This window comes from Artemia franciscana, chromosome 20 (genome assembly GCF_032884065.1).
Source record: "Artemia franciscana chromosome 20, ASM3288406v1, whole genome shotgun sequence".
NCBI lineage: Eukaryota > Metazoa > Arthropoda > Branchiopoda > Anostraca > Artemiidae > Artemia > Artemia franciscana.
Window position 1 is genome coordinate 19,188,385 of NC_088882.1, and position 13,740 is coordinate 19,202,124.

The window sequence follows — 13,740 nt, forward strand, 5'->3', positions numbered from 1 at the left end:
ATCAAAATTCCGTTTTTTAGAGTTTCGGTTACTACTGAGCCAGGTCACTCCTATCAGGTCGTTATCAAGAACTGTTTGATTACCCATCAAAATCTAAACAGAGATCATTGAAATATTGATTGTTTTTTTTCTATGTTACCAAAAGTATTGTATTCATAAAGAGTTTCATGATATGTAATTGAACAAATAGAAAACGTTTTTCAAATAAAGTAAGGAGCAAGTTTAGAACTAAAACAAATATAAATTATTCTGCTATAAGGGGGACTGACCCCTTCTCAATACCTCGCTCAATAAACAGAAGTTTTTTAATGCTTTGAACAAACTTATCTTTCCAACTGTAAGTTTTCTTAAAAAGTTTGAAAGAGGCGAAACTTCACAGCAAAGAGTTAGGGGCTAAGAAGGAGACAGGCCTCTTCATATAAAGAAAAACCTGTTCAAATTGTTTCAAATCTGTTCCTTGCTTTCATTTGAAAACCTCTTTTTTAATTTAATTTCTGATTGTTTTCCAAATCATACCCAGAACTAACCAAGATATAATTTGAGGTCATGGTCCTTTAAATCCCCGATTAATTGCTTTCAAAGTGTAAATCAGTTATTGTACGTTGATTAGAACCGTCCTACGTTTAAATTTGCAATATAAATTTTGCATAAGATTTGAGTATACTTAAAAAATTGGTTGTGAATAGTAATTTTGGGTCAAAATTCCCCGCTAATATTACTACTAAAGAATTTTGGTTGAATGAAAATGAGTGTCATTGTTAGTATGGATGGAAATTCTGTGAGACTTTTAATCTTCTACATAACTGAAGCCAGGACAACCTCTACAAGAGGATTTTCTTATCTATAAATACTTTACATACATTTCTTTAAATACATTAAAGTACTTCATACAAATAGAAAAAGAAAATAACAGCATTTAAAATTACTGAAAACTAAGTTACTAGCAGCATTTGCCATTCAAAAGAAGTTTCCTGGCGGAGCTGAGGATGACTTGCCTTGCCTTTTCCACCTCTCTGTTGGTAGATATGGGAATGTAACATTTTAGGCGTATGGAGAAACATTTTAATTCATTCCTACTCCCACCCTACGTCTTTCAACATTTAACTGAAACCTCATGAAGAGTTAGCAGTTTGTCCATGAAAATGTTCTTTTAGGGATCTACCCAACCGTTAACCTTCACAGTTACTCACCCCCTCTCATTATAGCTGATACGCAATTACAGTCACGAAGCATAGCTTAATTTCATTACAAATAAAGCGAATCAACTTGGTTGAATCCAGTACTGCAAGCATGTGGCATTACTTCTTTTGTAACTGGAAAACGTAAAGTAAAGTTATAGATACTTTTAAATAAATTAGCTTCTCAGAATTTTAAATTGATTGCAAATTCATGCTCTTTGGGATAAACTCGTAGTTTGGTGCTGTAAAATGACAGAAAATAAGACTTTCCCCTGACCTAATCTATATGGTCACTTAAAAAAGAGCTTTTAAATCTACGTTTGAATAAGCTCCCTCCAAAATTATCTTGTACCTTTGGTTTGATACAATCATCCTTGGAAAAATAAACCCAACAAAACATATAAACTATCTACGGCGTAGAAAATTGCATAAATACAAGTCTACATCTGTTATAATCTACGGAAGTAATAAATATTTCTGTAATTTTGGTTTGAGTTTGATTTTCTTTTAAGATTAAATACATAATTTCTAAATATATTAATGATGAAATAAATTGACCTCTTGAACAGGAATTTTGTCATTTAAAATTTACCGCATTTTGTTTCATTTTGCATTCAATTTAACTGTTCTTTTTATTTGAGAGTTTTTTCCAAAAGTATTTAAAAATAAACTTATTCCTACCACAAACATTTCCTGAAATATATTCCCTGTCATCCAGCTACCACTGATATTTGGAGTTTGCCCCCCCACTCCGAAAAGTTTTCTGCTGGCACCCATAGGTTTGAGTCGCAATGGCACAGCACACATTTATACACTAGAAGATTTCTATTTCCATTTGAGTTATACAGAATCAAATAATAGCTTTGAACTAAAAGACAACTTCTAAAAAGACTTTCCTATGCATTATGTTATTTTACATATTACCACGTATTTTGCATAAAACAATCCTGGAAGAGAAAGGTATAAATCTTCTGTATCATTTCAGTCGAATACTATATTGTGGTTGCAGCCGTAGATGCAAAGGGGGCAATTGCTACCTTCTCTAAATTTTGATAAATACTCTTTTCCAGTGCTCTAATTAAAAATTAAAACAAAATGAAATTGCCACCCATCCCCTTAAAATTTTACTGAATAATTTGTTTTGTATCCTCACTAAAAAAGAAGAAAAATCTTTGCACAACTCCCTCAGTAATAATAACTATTAGCGCCCCCCACTCACCTCATTATCATTGGAAGGTCTAAATTAAAACTATTATCAAAATTTAATGATTAAAATTACTGCAAATCAAATTTTTGATTTTCAATCAAAATTTTGACTGACAGTAATTTTGATAATTAAATTTTGATAATAGTTTTAATTTAGACCTTCCAATTCAAAGTTTAAATCAAAATTGGAAATTTTAATTATTAAGCAGAAAAAATCGGGAAAACTCCAAAATTATTTCTAATATTAACCAATAGCAAAATCATGTTAAAAACGATGCAACAAACAAAGTTAACAAGAAACGAAAATCAGTTTAAGACAGTACAAATCGTAGAAAAAACAAGAGCTAAGAGCTCAAATGGCACATGTGACGAAGTCGGAAGAGCCAAGAGCCAAGAGCTCATATGGTATGAGCTCTAGCAAAATTCTAAGAATCAATAGATTACTTTAAAAGGAAAATCAGAGGCTTAATGCCGGTCGGAATTTAAAATAAGTGCTCTGAGTCACGAGTTCCTTCTAAATATAAATTTCATTAAGATCCTATCCCCCACTCGCAATTTAAAAATACCTCAGTTTTTCTAATTTTTCCTCTCCCTTCAGCCCCCAAGATGTTCGAATCGGGGAAAACGACTTTATCAAGTCAATTTGTACAGCTCCCTGACACGCCTACCAATTTTCATCGTCCTAGAACGTGAAGAAGCACCAAACTCACAAACGCACTGAACCCCACCATCTAACTCCCCCAAAGAGAGCGGATCCAGTCCGGTTACGTCAGTCACGTATCTATGACATTTATAAGCGTTTTCCAAGATTTCTGGTTTCCCTCTCCAGCTCCCCCCAATGTCAACAGATTTGGTTGGGATTTGAAACAAGAGCTCTGAGACATGAGTTCCTTCTAAATATCAAATCTCATTAAGATCCGGTCACCCGTTCCTTAAGTTAAAAATACCTCAATTTTTCTCACTTTTCCAAAAAACAACCCCCAGCTCCCCCAAAGAGAACGGATCCGTACCAATTATGTCAATCTCGTATCTATAACTTGTGCTTATTCTTCCAATCAAGTTTCATCCCGATATCTCCACTCTAAGCGTTTTCCAAGATTTCCGGTTTTCAAGATTTCTGTTTCCCCCCTCCAACCCTCTATGTCCCCGGATCCAATTCCAATTGAAAATGGAATATCTGAGACATAAGATTCTTCTATATATCAAGTTTCATTGAGATCCGATCACCCATTCGTAAGATACCTCGATTTCACGTTTTCCAAGAATTCCGGCTTCCCCCTCCAACTCCCCCCGATGTCACCGGATCTGGTCGGGATTTAAAATGAGAGTGCTAAAGCATAATATCCTTCTAGACATCAAATTTCATTAAGATCTGATCACCCGTTCATAAGTTACAAATGCCTCATTTTTTCTAATTTTTCCGAATTATAACCCCCCCCCCCCACTCCCCCAAAGAGAGCGGATCCAGTCCGGTTATGTCAGTCACCTATCTTGGACTTGTGCTTATTCTTTCCACCAAGTTTCATCCTGATCCCTCCGCTTTAAGCGTTTTCCCAGATTTTCGCCCCCCCCCCTGATGACACTGGACCCAGTCGGGATAAAAAAATAAGAGATCTGAGTTTCAAGGTCCTTCTAAATATGAAGTTTCATTAAGATACGATCACTCTTTCGCAAGTTAAAAATACCTTATTTTTTCTAATTTTTTAGAATTAACCTCCCCCCCTACTAACCCAAAGAGAGCAGATCCGCTCCAGTTATGCCAATCCCGTATCTAGGACTTGTACTTATTTTTCCCACCAAGTTTCATCCCGATCCCGCCAATCTAAGCATTTTCCAAGAGTTTGGGTCCCCATAAGGTTGAAATTTAAAATGAGAGCCCTGAGACATGATATCCTTCCAAACATCAAATTTCATTAAGATCCGATCACTCCTTCGTAAGTTAAAAATACCTCATTTTTTCCAATTTGTTCAGAATCCCCTCCCCCCCAACTCCTCCCAACAGAGCTGATCCGTTTCGGTTATGTCAATCACGCATCTAGGACTTGTGCTTATTTTTCCTACCAAGTTTCATCCCGAACCCTCCACTCTAAGCGTTTTCCAAGATTTTAGGTTCCCCCCTCAATTCCCCCCAATGTCACCGGATGCAAGCGGAATTTAAAATCAGAGCTCTGAGAAACGATATCCTTCCAAACTTCATATTTCATTAAGGTCCGATCACTCCTTCGTAAGTTAAAAATACCTCGTTTTTCCAATTTGTTCAGAATTCCCCCCCTCCCCCAACTCCTCCAAACAGAGCGGATCCGTTTCAGTTATGTCAATCACGCATCTAGGACGTGTGCTTATTTTTCCCATCAAGTTTCATCCCGATCCCTCCACTCTACGCGTTTTCCAAGATCTTAGGTTCCCCCCTCAATTCCCCCCCCCCCCCCAATGTCACCAGATCCAGTCGGGATTTGAAAAAAGAGCTCTGAGACACGATATCCTTCCAAACTTCAAATTTAATTAAGATTTGATCACTCCTTCGTAAGTTAAAAATACCTCATTCTTTCTAATTTTTCAGAATTAACCCCCCCCCCAGCTCCCCAAACAGAGCAGACCCGTTCCGATTATGTCAATAAAGTATCTAGGACTTCTGCTTATTTTTACCACCAAGTTTCATCCTGATCCCTCCACTCTAAGCGTTTTCCAAGATTTTAGGTTCCCCCCTCCAACTCCCCCCAATATCCCCGGATCTGGTCGGGATTTAAAATAAGAGCTCTGAGACACGATATCCTTCCAAAAATCAAACTAAATTAAGATTCCATCACCCGTTCGTAAGTTAAAAATACTTTTTCTATTTTTTTTCCGAATTAACCGGCCCCCACTCCCCCCCCCCCAGATGGTCAAATCGTGAAAACGACTATTTCTAATTTAATCTGGTCCGGTTCCTGATACGCATGCCAAGTTTCATCGTCCTAGCTTGCCTGAAAGTGCCTGAAGTAGCAAAACCGAGACAGACAGACCAACAGAACTTGCGATCGCTATGTCACTTGGTTAATACCAAGTGCCATAAAACCACAAATGACTGACAACTTATTTTCAGGAAGAACTTTTTCACTACAAGCCACAATAATCAGAACCCATAATGTATTCCCGGTGAAGTGATGCAGAACGGATGAAACCGTGTGTAGCCAGGTTATCACCAGATGGCAACTTCATTATTTCGTAACAACTTGGAGATCAAATTGACATTTCAGGAGGTACTGAAGGGCCAAGTAGACGTCCACTCTTGAGTTGCAAGAAGGACGATGGTAAATCAAAAGAAATTATGTACCAAGGTTATCAAAATGGCATATCTGACACACATAGGAACTTCCACTTTGGTGTTTATGCTGATTTTGAGGTATTTTCTTATAGGAGAGTAAATTATGACTTGAGTAAAAGGTTAGAATTTACTTGAGTTAAAGGTCAGAAGTTTTTGATAAAAATGCCCCTGTAAAACCAAATAAGAATTTAGTACAAGTTGATTGGACGTACCTGCTTAGAGAGGAAAATGATACAAATGAGTAAATTTGCGCTTTTTTATGGTAAGTTATAGGAAAAGTCTAAGCAAGTGGAAGTTGTTAAGAATACGGAAGGGCGAAAACATAATGACAAGAAGCCATGGATAACACAAGATCTTCTTCGAAAAATAAATTTAAGAAATAGATTGTTTAAATTACAAGCTTTAGACGCTACGGATGAGAATAAAGAACAATACCGTGTTTTTCGTAATGTTTTGAATAATTTTCTACGTGAGGCTAAAAAAAAGGTATTTTAGCTTGAACTTTAAGGAAGCCGAAGGAAACTCATTGAAGACACTACCATCTGAAGTAATAGTAAATGAGACCATAGCTACAGATGATTTAATGATTTGTCATGATTTTATCATGACAATCATTTTATTTCATTTTAAAATCATTTTATTTCAGTAGGTTCAAAAATAGCCGATCCGATTTCCCCATTTCCTAGAGACTCACCTTTTGGATCCACTTTACCGCCCCCTATAGATGTATCATGGCATCTAAAGTTGATTACCGTGGACTAGATAAGGGATACCACGTATGAAATGAAAAATAGTTCGTCTGGTAGTGATGAGTTTAAAAATTCTGAAATATATTTTTCCATCTATATCTAGCATTTTAACACCATTTATCAATGATTGTTTTAGACAAGGTAAGTTTCCAGATTGTTTAAAGTATGCAAGAGTGACACCGGTTTATTTAGCTGTATCTATTCGTGATTAAATAAACAAAAAAAAAATTTAACGGAAAGTAAGGAGCGACATTAAAACTTAAAACGAACAGAAATTAATTCGTATATGAACAACGCCCCGCTCTTTACGCTAAAGTTTTTTACTGTTTTAAAAAGTAGAGTTAAGAGAATAAGTCAAACTTTAGCGTAAAGAGCGGGCGTTGATGAGGAAGCATCCCCTTTCATATACGAAGTAATTTCTGTTCGTTTTAAGTTTTAATGTCGCTCCTTAATTTCCCTTAAAAAAAACTTGTTTTTTTTAATTTAATTTCTGAACGTTTTTGAATCAATGCATGTTTTGATTTTGGCTCTCCGCAGATGAATAATTAAATCGAAATTTGCATTTTTTTTGCTAAATGGCTTTCTCATAGTTTTGATCGAATGATTTTGAGAAAAAAAGGAGTGGGGGAGGAGGCCTAGTTGCCCTCCGATTTTTTTGGTTACTTAAAAAGGCAACTAGAACTTTTCTTACGAGAGAAACGAGAGAATTACGAGAGAATTTTCTTACGAATGTTTTAATTAGTAAAAGATATGCGTAACTTACAAATTAGCTTACGTAACGAACTTCTGTATTCTCATGTTTTTATTACGTATATGAAGGGGTTCACACCCCCCCCCCCCTCAGCACCTCTCTCTTTACACTAAAGCTTAAATTTTATCCCAATTTCTTAAGAATGACCCCTGAATCACAAAAGCCGTAAAATAAATAGTTGAAATTACTACAAATACTTTAGCGTAAAGAGCGAGGTATTAGGAGGTGAGCCCATCATATGCGTAGTAATTTCTGTTTGTTTTAAGTTTTAATGCTTCTCCTTACTTTCAGTTGAAAAAACGTTTTCATATTTATTTTTTCAGTGTTTTTTTTTAAATAATGCTAGAAAATCCTGCGCTCCCTTCATGAAAATTTTATTCCCTTACGACAAATTCATCCAAGGAAAGTTCCCCCAACATATCCCCCACTTCTCAACCCCCCCCCCCCCAACTTAAAAATTCCCCTGAAACGTCTGTACACTTCCAAATAACCATTACTATATGTAAGCACTGGTCAAAGTTTGTAACTTGTGGCCACCTCCCATGGGGACTGTGGGGGAGTAAGTCGCCCCCAAAGACATAGTTATAAGGTTTTTTGACTACGCTGAATAAAATGGCTATCTTCGAATATCTTCGATCTGGGGACTTTGGGAAAATAATTAGCGTGAGAGGGAGCTTAGGTGCCCTCCAATTTTTTTGGTCACTTAAAAAGGGCACTAGAACTTTTCATTTCCGTTAAAATGAGCCCTCTCACAAGATTCTAGAACCACTGGGTTTTTATACGATCACCCTGGAAAAAACAAAAAACAAAAACACAAACAAACAAATAAACACGCATCCGTTATCTGCCTTCTGGCAAAAAAATACAAAATTCGACATTTTTGTAGATAGGAGCTTGAAACTTCTACAATAAGGTTCCCTGATACGCTGAATCTGATGGTGTGATTTTCGTTAAGATTATATGACCTTTAGGGGTTGTTTCCCCCTATTTTCTAAAATAAGGCAAATTTTTCCAGGGTCGTAACTTTTGATGGGTAAGACTAAACTTGATTAAACTTATATATTTAAAATCAGCATTAAAATGCGATTCTTTTGATGTAGCTATTGATATCAAAATTCCATTTTTTAGAGTTTTGGTTACTATTGAGCCGGGTCGCTCCTTACTACAGTTCGTTACCACGAACTGTTTGATCCCGAAAATGGACCCAAGTTTCATCTCTGATCGGCTAGTAACTTATTTAAAAGAACAGATGTGTAGATTCGGAAACCCCAAAATGGGCGAAACAATAGTAATTGTATTTTTTATTAAAGTGGAGAATGGAGCAAGCCATTCGTTAAGCTTTTTTTTTTTACAATAACAGTTTCAACGGTGGAATGCTTGTTTTGATTTGACATCAAGTCATTGGAGATTTCAGGCTATTTTCAATTCTTCCGACATCATTTCTCAGAGACTCACCGTCAATATGAAAAATTCTAGTTTGGTTAAATATAACCAATCAAGGTTGTATCCACGATGAGGGGTCTGTAGGGGGTTCTGAGCCCCTCCCCTCCTGAAATTTTGTTCAACTCGTAAAAACATATAAAATACATATTGACAAATTGATCTCTTTTTTTCTAGTTTTTTATAACCTCCCCCTCCCCCTAAAAATACCCCTCAAACAAAATTCTAGATATGGTCTTGCATACAATACTTGATATAATTTTAGATTAAAGCCAATGGGACTTTTTTTTACTAAATAGTTTATTTGAAAACCTGTTTTAAAAATTTCTTTTAGTAAGAGTCACGGTTTACTTGGGACTAGGTTTCAGTTACTAGGTTTCAGCGAAAGCGATTTTAGTGATCTACTTTTCTTGTTTCTTTACCTTCTCTCCACTTGAAATTACACAAAAATTGACATTTTTAGTGCAATACGACACTTTACTCTGCTACAAACAATAAAATTTTATAAGAAAACGCGTAGATAAAAGTATTAAATTTCAAATAAGCCATTAATTATTTCTCTAGGATCTTCTAGTAGCACGGGCAATATAAACACAGACATCACTTCAATCGATACCAACAAAGAAATGTTCTTTGTTTTTTAATGTGGGAGGCTGTAGCCTCAAACTGAAAGTTTTTGACGATGGTGTACTTATTTATTGTGATTTGATGCCATATTCGAGGATTTCACAGTCTTTGTAAATTTCTTAAAATATATTTTTCCTGAACAGAATGTTTTATGAAACTTGCTTAATAGTTCGATTTAAGCTATTAGAATTTGACCAAGAATGATTTAGAACTATTTAATAATTCGACTTAGTGTCAGTCGATTTTTTTTTATCAGACATTCTATGAAAATATGATTTTTAAAATTACTGCTAAAATCACAGACGAGCTTATAACGATGAGGATTTTCCTTTAAGGGGGTGTATAGCCTAAATGAATAAAAGATCCTGCGACGCTATTAGAATTTAAGGTGGCACATAAATGAGTAAAAGATCCAATGAATAAATGATAAATGAGCCTATGACCAGATCTGTACGCAGGAGCTGATTTTGGAAGACTCCCCTGCAGACAAAAAAAACAAAAACAAACCGGTGAAATGGTGAAAAAAGGAAAATTATCGACTATCACAAAACCTTGAAATCCGTGGGAAGGGGCTTCGGCAGACCTCCCCCACCTCCTGCTTTGGTATCTTCCTATTTACCTTGGCACTGTATCGATAAATATAAATAATATTACCTGAAACCACCAAGTTTCATAATTTTCATGAACTCTTTTGTCTTTTCCTTTGATATGCAAGTAAATGCTAAAACACCAAATGTAACATTGTTCATACGTAAATTGAGCTCATTTATCAGTTCAATAACTTTGTCGGCATCTTTGTGGCGTTTAGACATGGCGCGTTTCTTAATGAGCATATTGCAAAAATCTACATCAATCTCTATATCCAGTAGCTTCATCATTTCTATCAATAGCTGCAAAATAATAGGCATAGATCAGGAGCACTTAGGCTAAACCACGATGGGATTCAACGGAACACCGAAGAAAAAAAAAACGACAAAAAAGCATATGAATGAGTGAATGAATGAAGGACTGTATTTAAAGCCATTTTTCAGACCGTCAACAAAATAAATCATTTAACACTCCACTTTCGAATAATAAGACCCTTCCCGACAAAATTTCCCTCAGCTACTTTATTTACTTTCGACTTCAAAGTTCCAAGAATGGAACTCTGTCCCAAGAATGGAACATACATCAAAAGATAAAGAGGCTGAAAGTGCGTGTGTTGGTGTCCGTAACAGAGTTGGAAAGAGAAAAAGGGTAAGAAACAGAAAGTGAGAGAGAGAGGGAAAGATAAAGGATGCTGAAAATAGATTAAACATAGGTTATACTTTAAAAATAAGAAATCTTTTGGAAATCACCTTGACCTCACATGCTCTGAATTCAAAGGAGTCTCTTAACCACAGTGCTACGGTAACTTTTCAAGAAGAATGAACTGATGCAATTCTGCTAATTATGCAGCCATAGAGAAATCAAAAGATGAATAGAAAAGTACATAAGTCAGATTCTTCCCGATCGGCAGAGCTTTAGTCAAACCCTTAGTCGATATTTTAGATACCTCCCCCTCTACAAAACCTGGATGTTGGGTTTTTTTCAGGGGTGATTTTCATTTTCGAAGAATTTCTATATTCAAACATCATATTTGTGAGATACAAACCATTATTTGATCAAATAAATACAAATTCCTTTCTGGATTATCTATACCTTTCGCATAAATCTATCTTAAAATAGACGTAGTAAAAGAAGTGACTAAGCTATATTTTTGTCTTATTTCATTTAAATGGCACTAAAAAATATATAAAAATAAAAAATGAATAAAACGAAATTTAATTTGCCAAATAAATTTTAATTAAATTTTGATTATACATTCCAATAATATTTTTTCAAAGGATAGGTTATCAAACATTTTTAGAATATTGTCAAAGTTACCACGTAAACAAAAACAACTGAGATCTTAGTCTGTGGTTTACGATTATGGTATAATTTTCAAATAAACAACATACTACTACACAAAACGACCCCACTATCCTTTATGTTGAAATTTTTGATTACTTTTCTCGAGTTTTGTGACTTGTTATTCAAAAATACGGTTAATATTCGCTTTGGTAAAAAAAAAAGGAATAATAATAATAAAAAAAATAAACACCTCTTCTTCAGCAGAATTGTCTGGAAGAGACAGCATCAGCTCTGTACAAGTTTTCAAATTTGGCTTCGCATCATACAAATTCATGTCCTGTAAAATGCCCACAAGCCCACCACACAAAGCTAGTCTGTCTTGTCGTTTCCCAACTTCCTCGATGTTTATAACACCTTTCAAGTTAGGATTTCGAGCAACTAAATTCGGCAGATCTACAGCTTTTGCAAGGTATCCTAGTAACCTTCTCTTTGGACTCTCAGCTGCAACACTTTGTGAAGAAAAATTCAAGCTCAAAGGCTCTGGATTCCCATCTCTGATAAATTTCAATAACTGATAAGGAGGTACAGGAGGAAGAAGCTCTCGAAGAGGCACTGGTGAATGGGTCATTAACGCAACTTGTGTTGAATTCATCTTCTTGTCAAATCTCGAGGTTTTCTTTTTACCCTTAGAGAGTAAATTACGTAATACTGGTGTTGGTTCCCACTCACTACGTGAATTTATTAAGGATATGACTTCTTTTAAAGATTCTTGAGATCCAACAGAACATTCTCGAACAGCTCTTAAGAGAAGATTGTACGAATAAACACTGGGAGTAACTTTCATTTTCAGCATTTTGTGCCATGTCTGAAATATATGTAAGAACTTAATAACATTACAAAAGCGTGATAATTAAGGATGAAAAAAATGAGCTTTAAGAAAGAAAGAGATGTTTCTGATCTATGTTAAAACATTTTCACCAATGTCGATTAACGGAAAACCTTGCGATACCAAGCGAAATCATAGTTGTTGTAATTTGAAATACCGAGCAAGAATATTAAACCTCAGCCAGAGGTTACATCTTAATAACAATGTAATAACAATTTCTGCTTCCATAGTTCCAAATTAGCCACTAAAGGGAGAGGCTCGTTGACTAGAGTTCCTCAACTCCCGAGAAATTGGCCAGAGCTCTTCGCCTCTCCTAATGGCTTCTTTTCTAAGACTCAGACCAATGTTTACTGTTGTCAACTATCCGCAATATGGAACTTAATTTGTTAACCAACTCCCCATACAAATTCTTGTTTAACATTTATGAAAATAGAAAGCTCCACACGTTAGTAGCAGTTTAATTCGTACACTCTTCATCTAACGGATAGAAAGAAGAAGAAAAAGAAAATCCCAACCGATAACTTTATTTTTTGTTGTAAGAGGCTTTTAGTGTCATATCTAGGCGCATTGTACTTATGATCGGCAGTGACGACATACGATACACTGTACTTGTTTTTTTCTAGTGTAAAGCAAAATAAACAGAACAAATAAAAGATAATACACATATGAACGATTAAATAATTTAAGGAAACAATTTGCAGGGAATACAATCTTCCTGAGAGCAAAGAAGGTTTTAAGCAGTTTCGGAGCGTTGGCATGGCACTTAAGGATATATCACGAATATTATCTTGAGTAGAAACGGCTCATAGTTGTAATATTTTTTATCTTTACCATATCTAAGGAACGTGGCGATCAAAAAATCCGTTTTTGAATAATCCATTTTTTTTAAGGTAGACAAGAAATGCAAAAGTTTATCCAAAGCTCACAACATACACTTCTAGTGCCATCTATGTATTTAAGAATAATTACACTTATTGAGAATCAATTAAGTTACAAAATCATAGATGCAGCCAAAGAAAAAAGAGAATAAAAGCCAACAACATGCGCTATACGCCAAATTCCTAAAAAACTGAAAAATAAGTTTTAAAACAGCAATTTCGTACTGAGCAGCTTCAATTTCATGAAAAGAATTCGGTAAAAAAGCATTGCTGTGCGAATATAAGGTGCCATTGAAAGCAGTTTTGCAAAATCAATTTGCTTCTTAAGAGTTAATGAGGTTATACCTATGAATTGAAAAACCATCAAAAATAGGTTGCAACCAATTCTTACAGTTCATTCAAGCATCAAAACCCACCTGTTAAACGGATCCCACAGCGAAGCCCGATGGCTTCCATCTCCCTTGCAGAACAATAAATATAAAAAATTAAAAAACTTTTAAACCTTCAAAAAACACCTTTTTTAAAATTTAGATTCCTTCCTCCCGAAAGAGTGCAGCAGTTATCTAATCCACCCCTCTTATGAAAATGTCTGTGAGCACCCTTGTAAAAAGTGGAAAAAATATTAATTCAGGGTTATCTTTAGTGGACAAATGCGGTTCCAAATAAAATTTTTCACATAGAGACTGTCGGGTTCAATGGAAAAGGGAGTTCCCTAAGAAGGACAAGGTCAGTCTTAACAAGAACTTTAATTTTATTGACGTTCAAATAATATACTAAACTTTAAATAAGTTTTTTATATATTTAGCAGCTCGCGGTTACGAACTTTAAGAAAGGATTGACTCATGCTAA

General features: G+C 35.3%; 1 protein-coding gene across 2 annotated transcripts in view; it reads right to left on the reverse strand.

Annotated features, from left to right (window-relative positions):
• Positions 1 to 13,740, reverse strand: part of LOC136039853 (pentatricopeptide repeat-containing protein 1, mitochondrial-like) — a 63,782-nt gene that overhangs the window by 22,303 nt on the left and 27,739 nt on the right. For both annotated transcript variants that reach the window (XR_010620568.1, XM_065723787.1), the window contains exons 6-7: positions 11,378 to 11,992; positions 9,910 to 10,145 (exon numbers count right to left, since the gene is read on the reverse strand). Coding sequence is in view for 1 of the 2 variants with exons in the window: in XM_065723787.1 (XP_065579859.1) it covers positions 9,910 to 10,145; positions 11,378 to 11,992 (851 nt within the window). In the remaining variant the exon portion in view is untranslated. The remainder of the gene's footprint in view (positions 1 to 9,909; positions 10,146 to 11,377; positions 11,993 to 13,740) is intronic.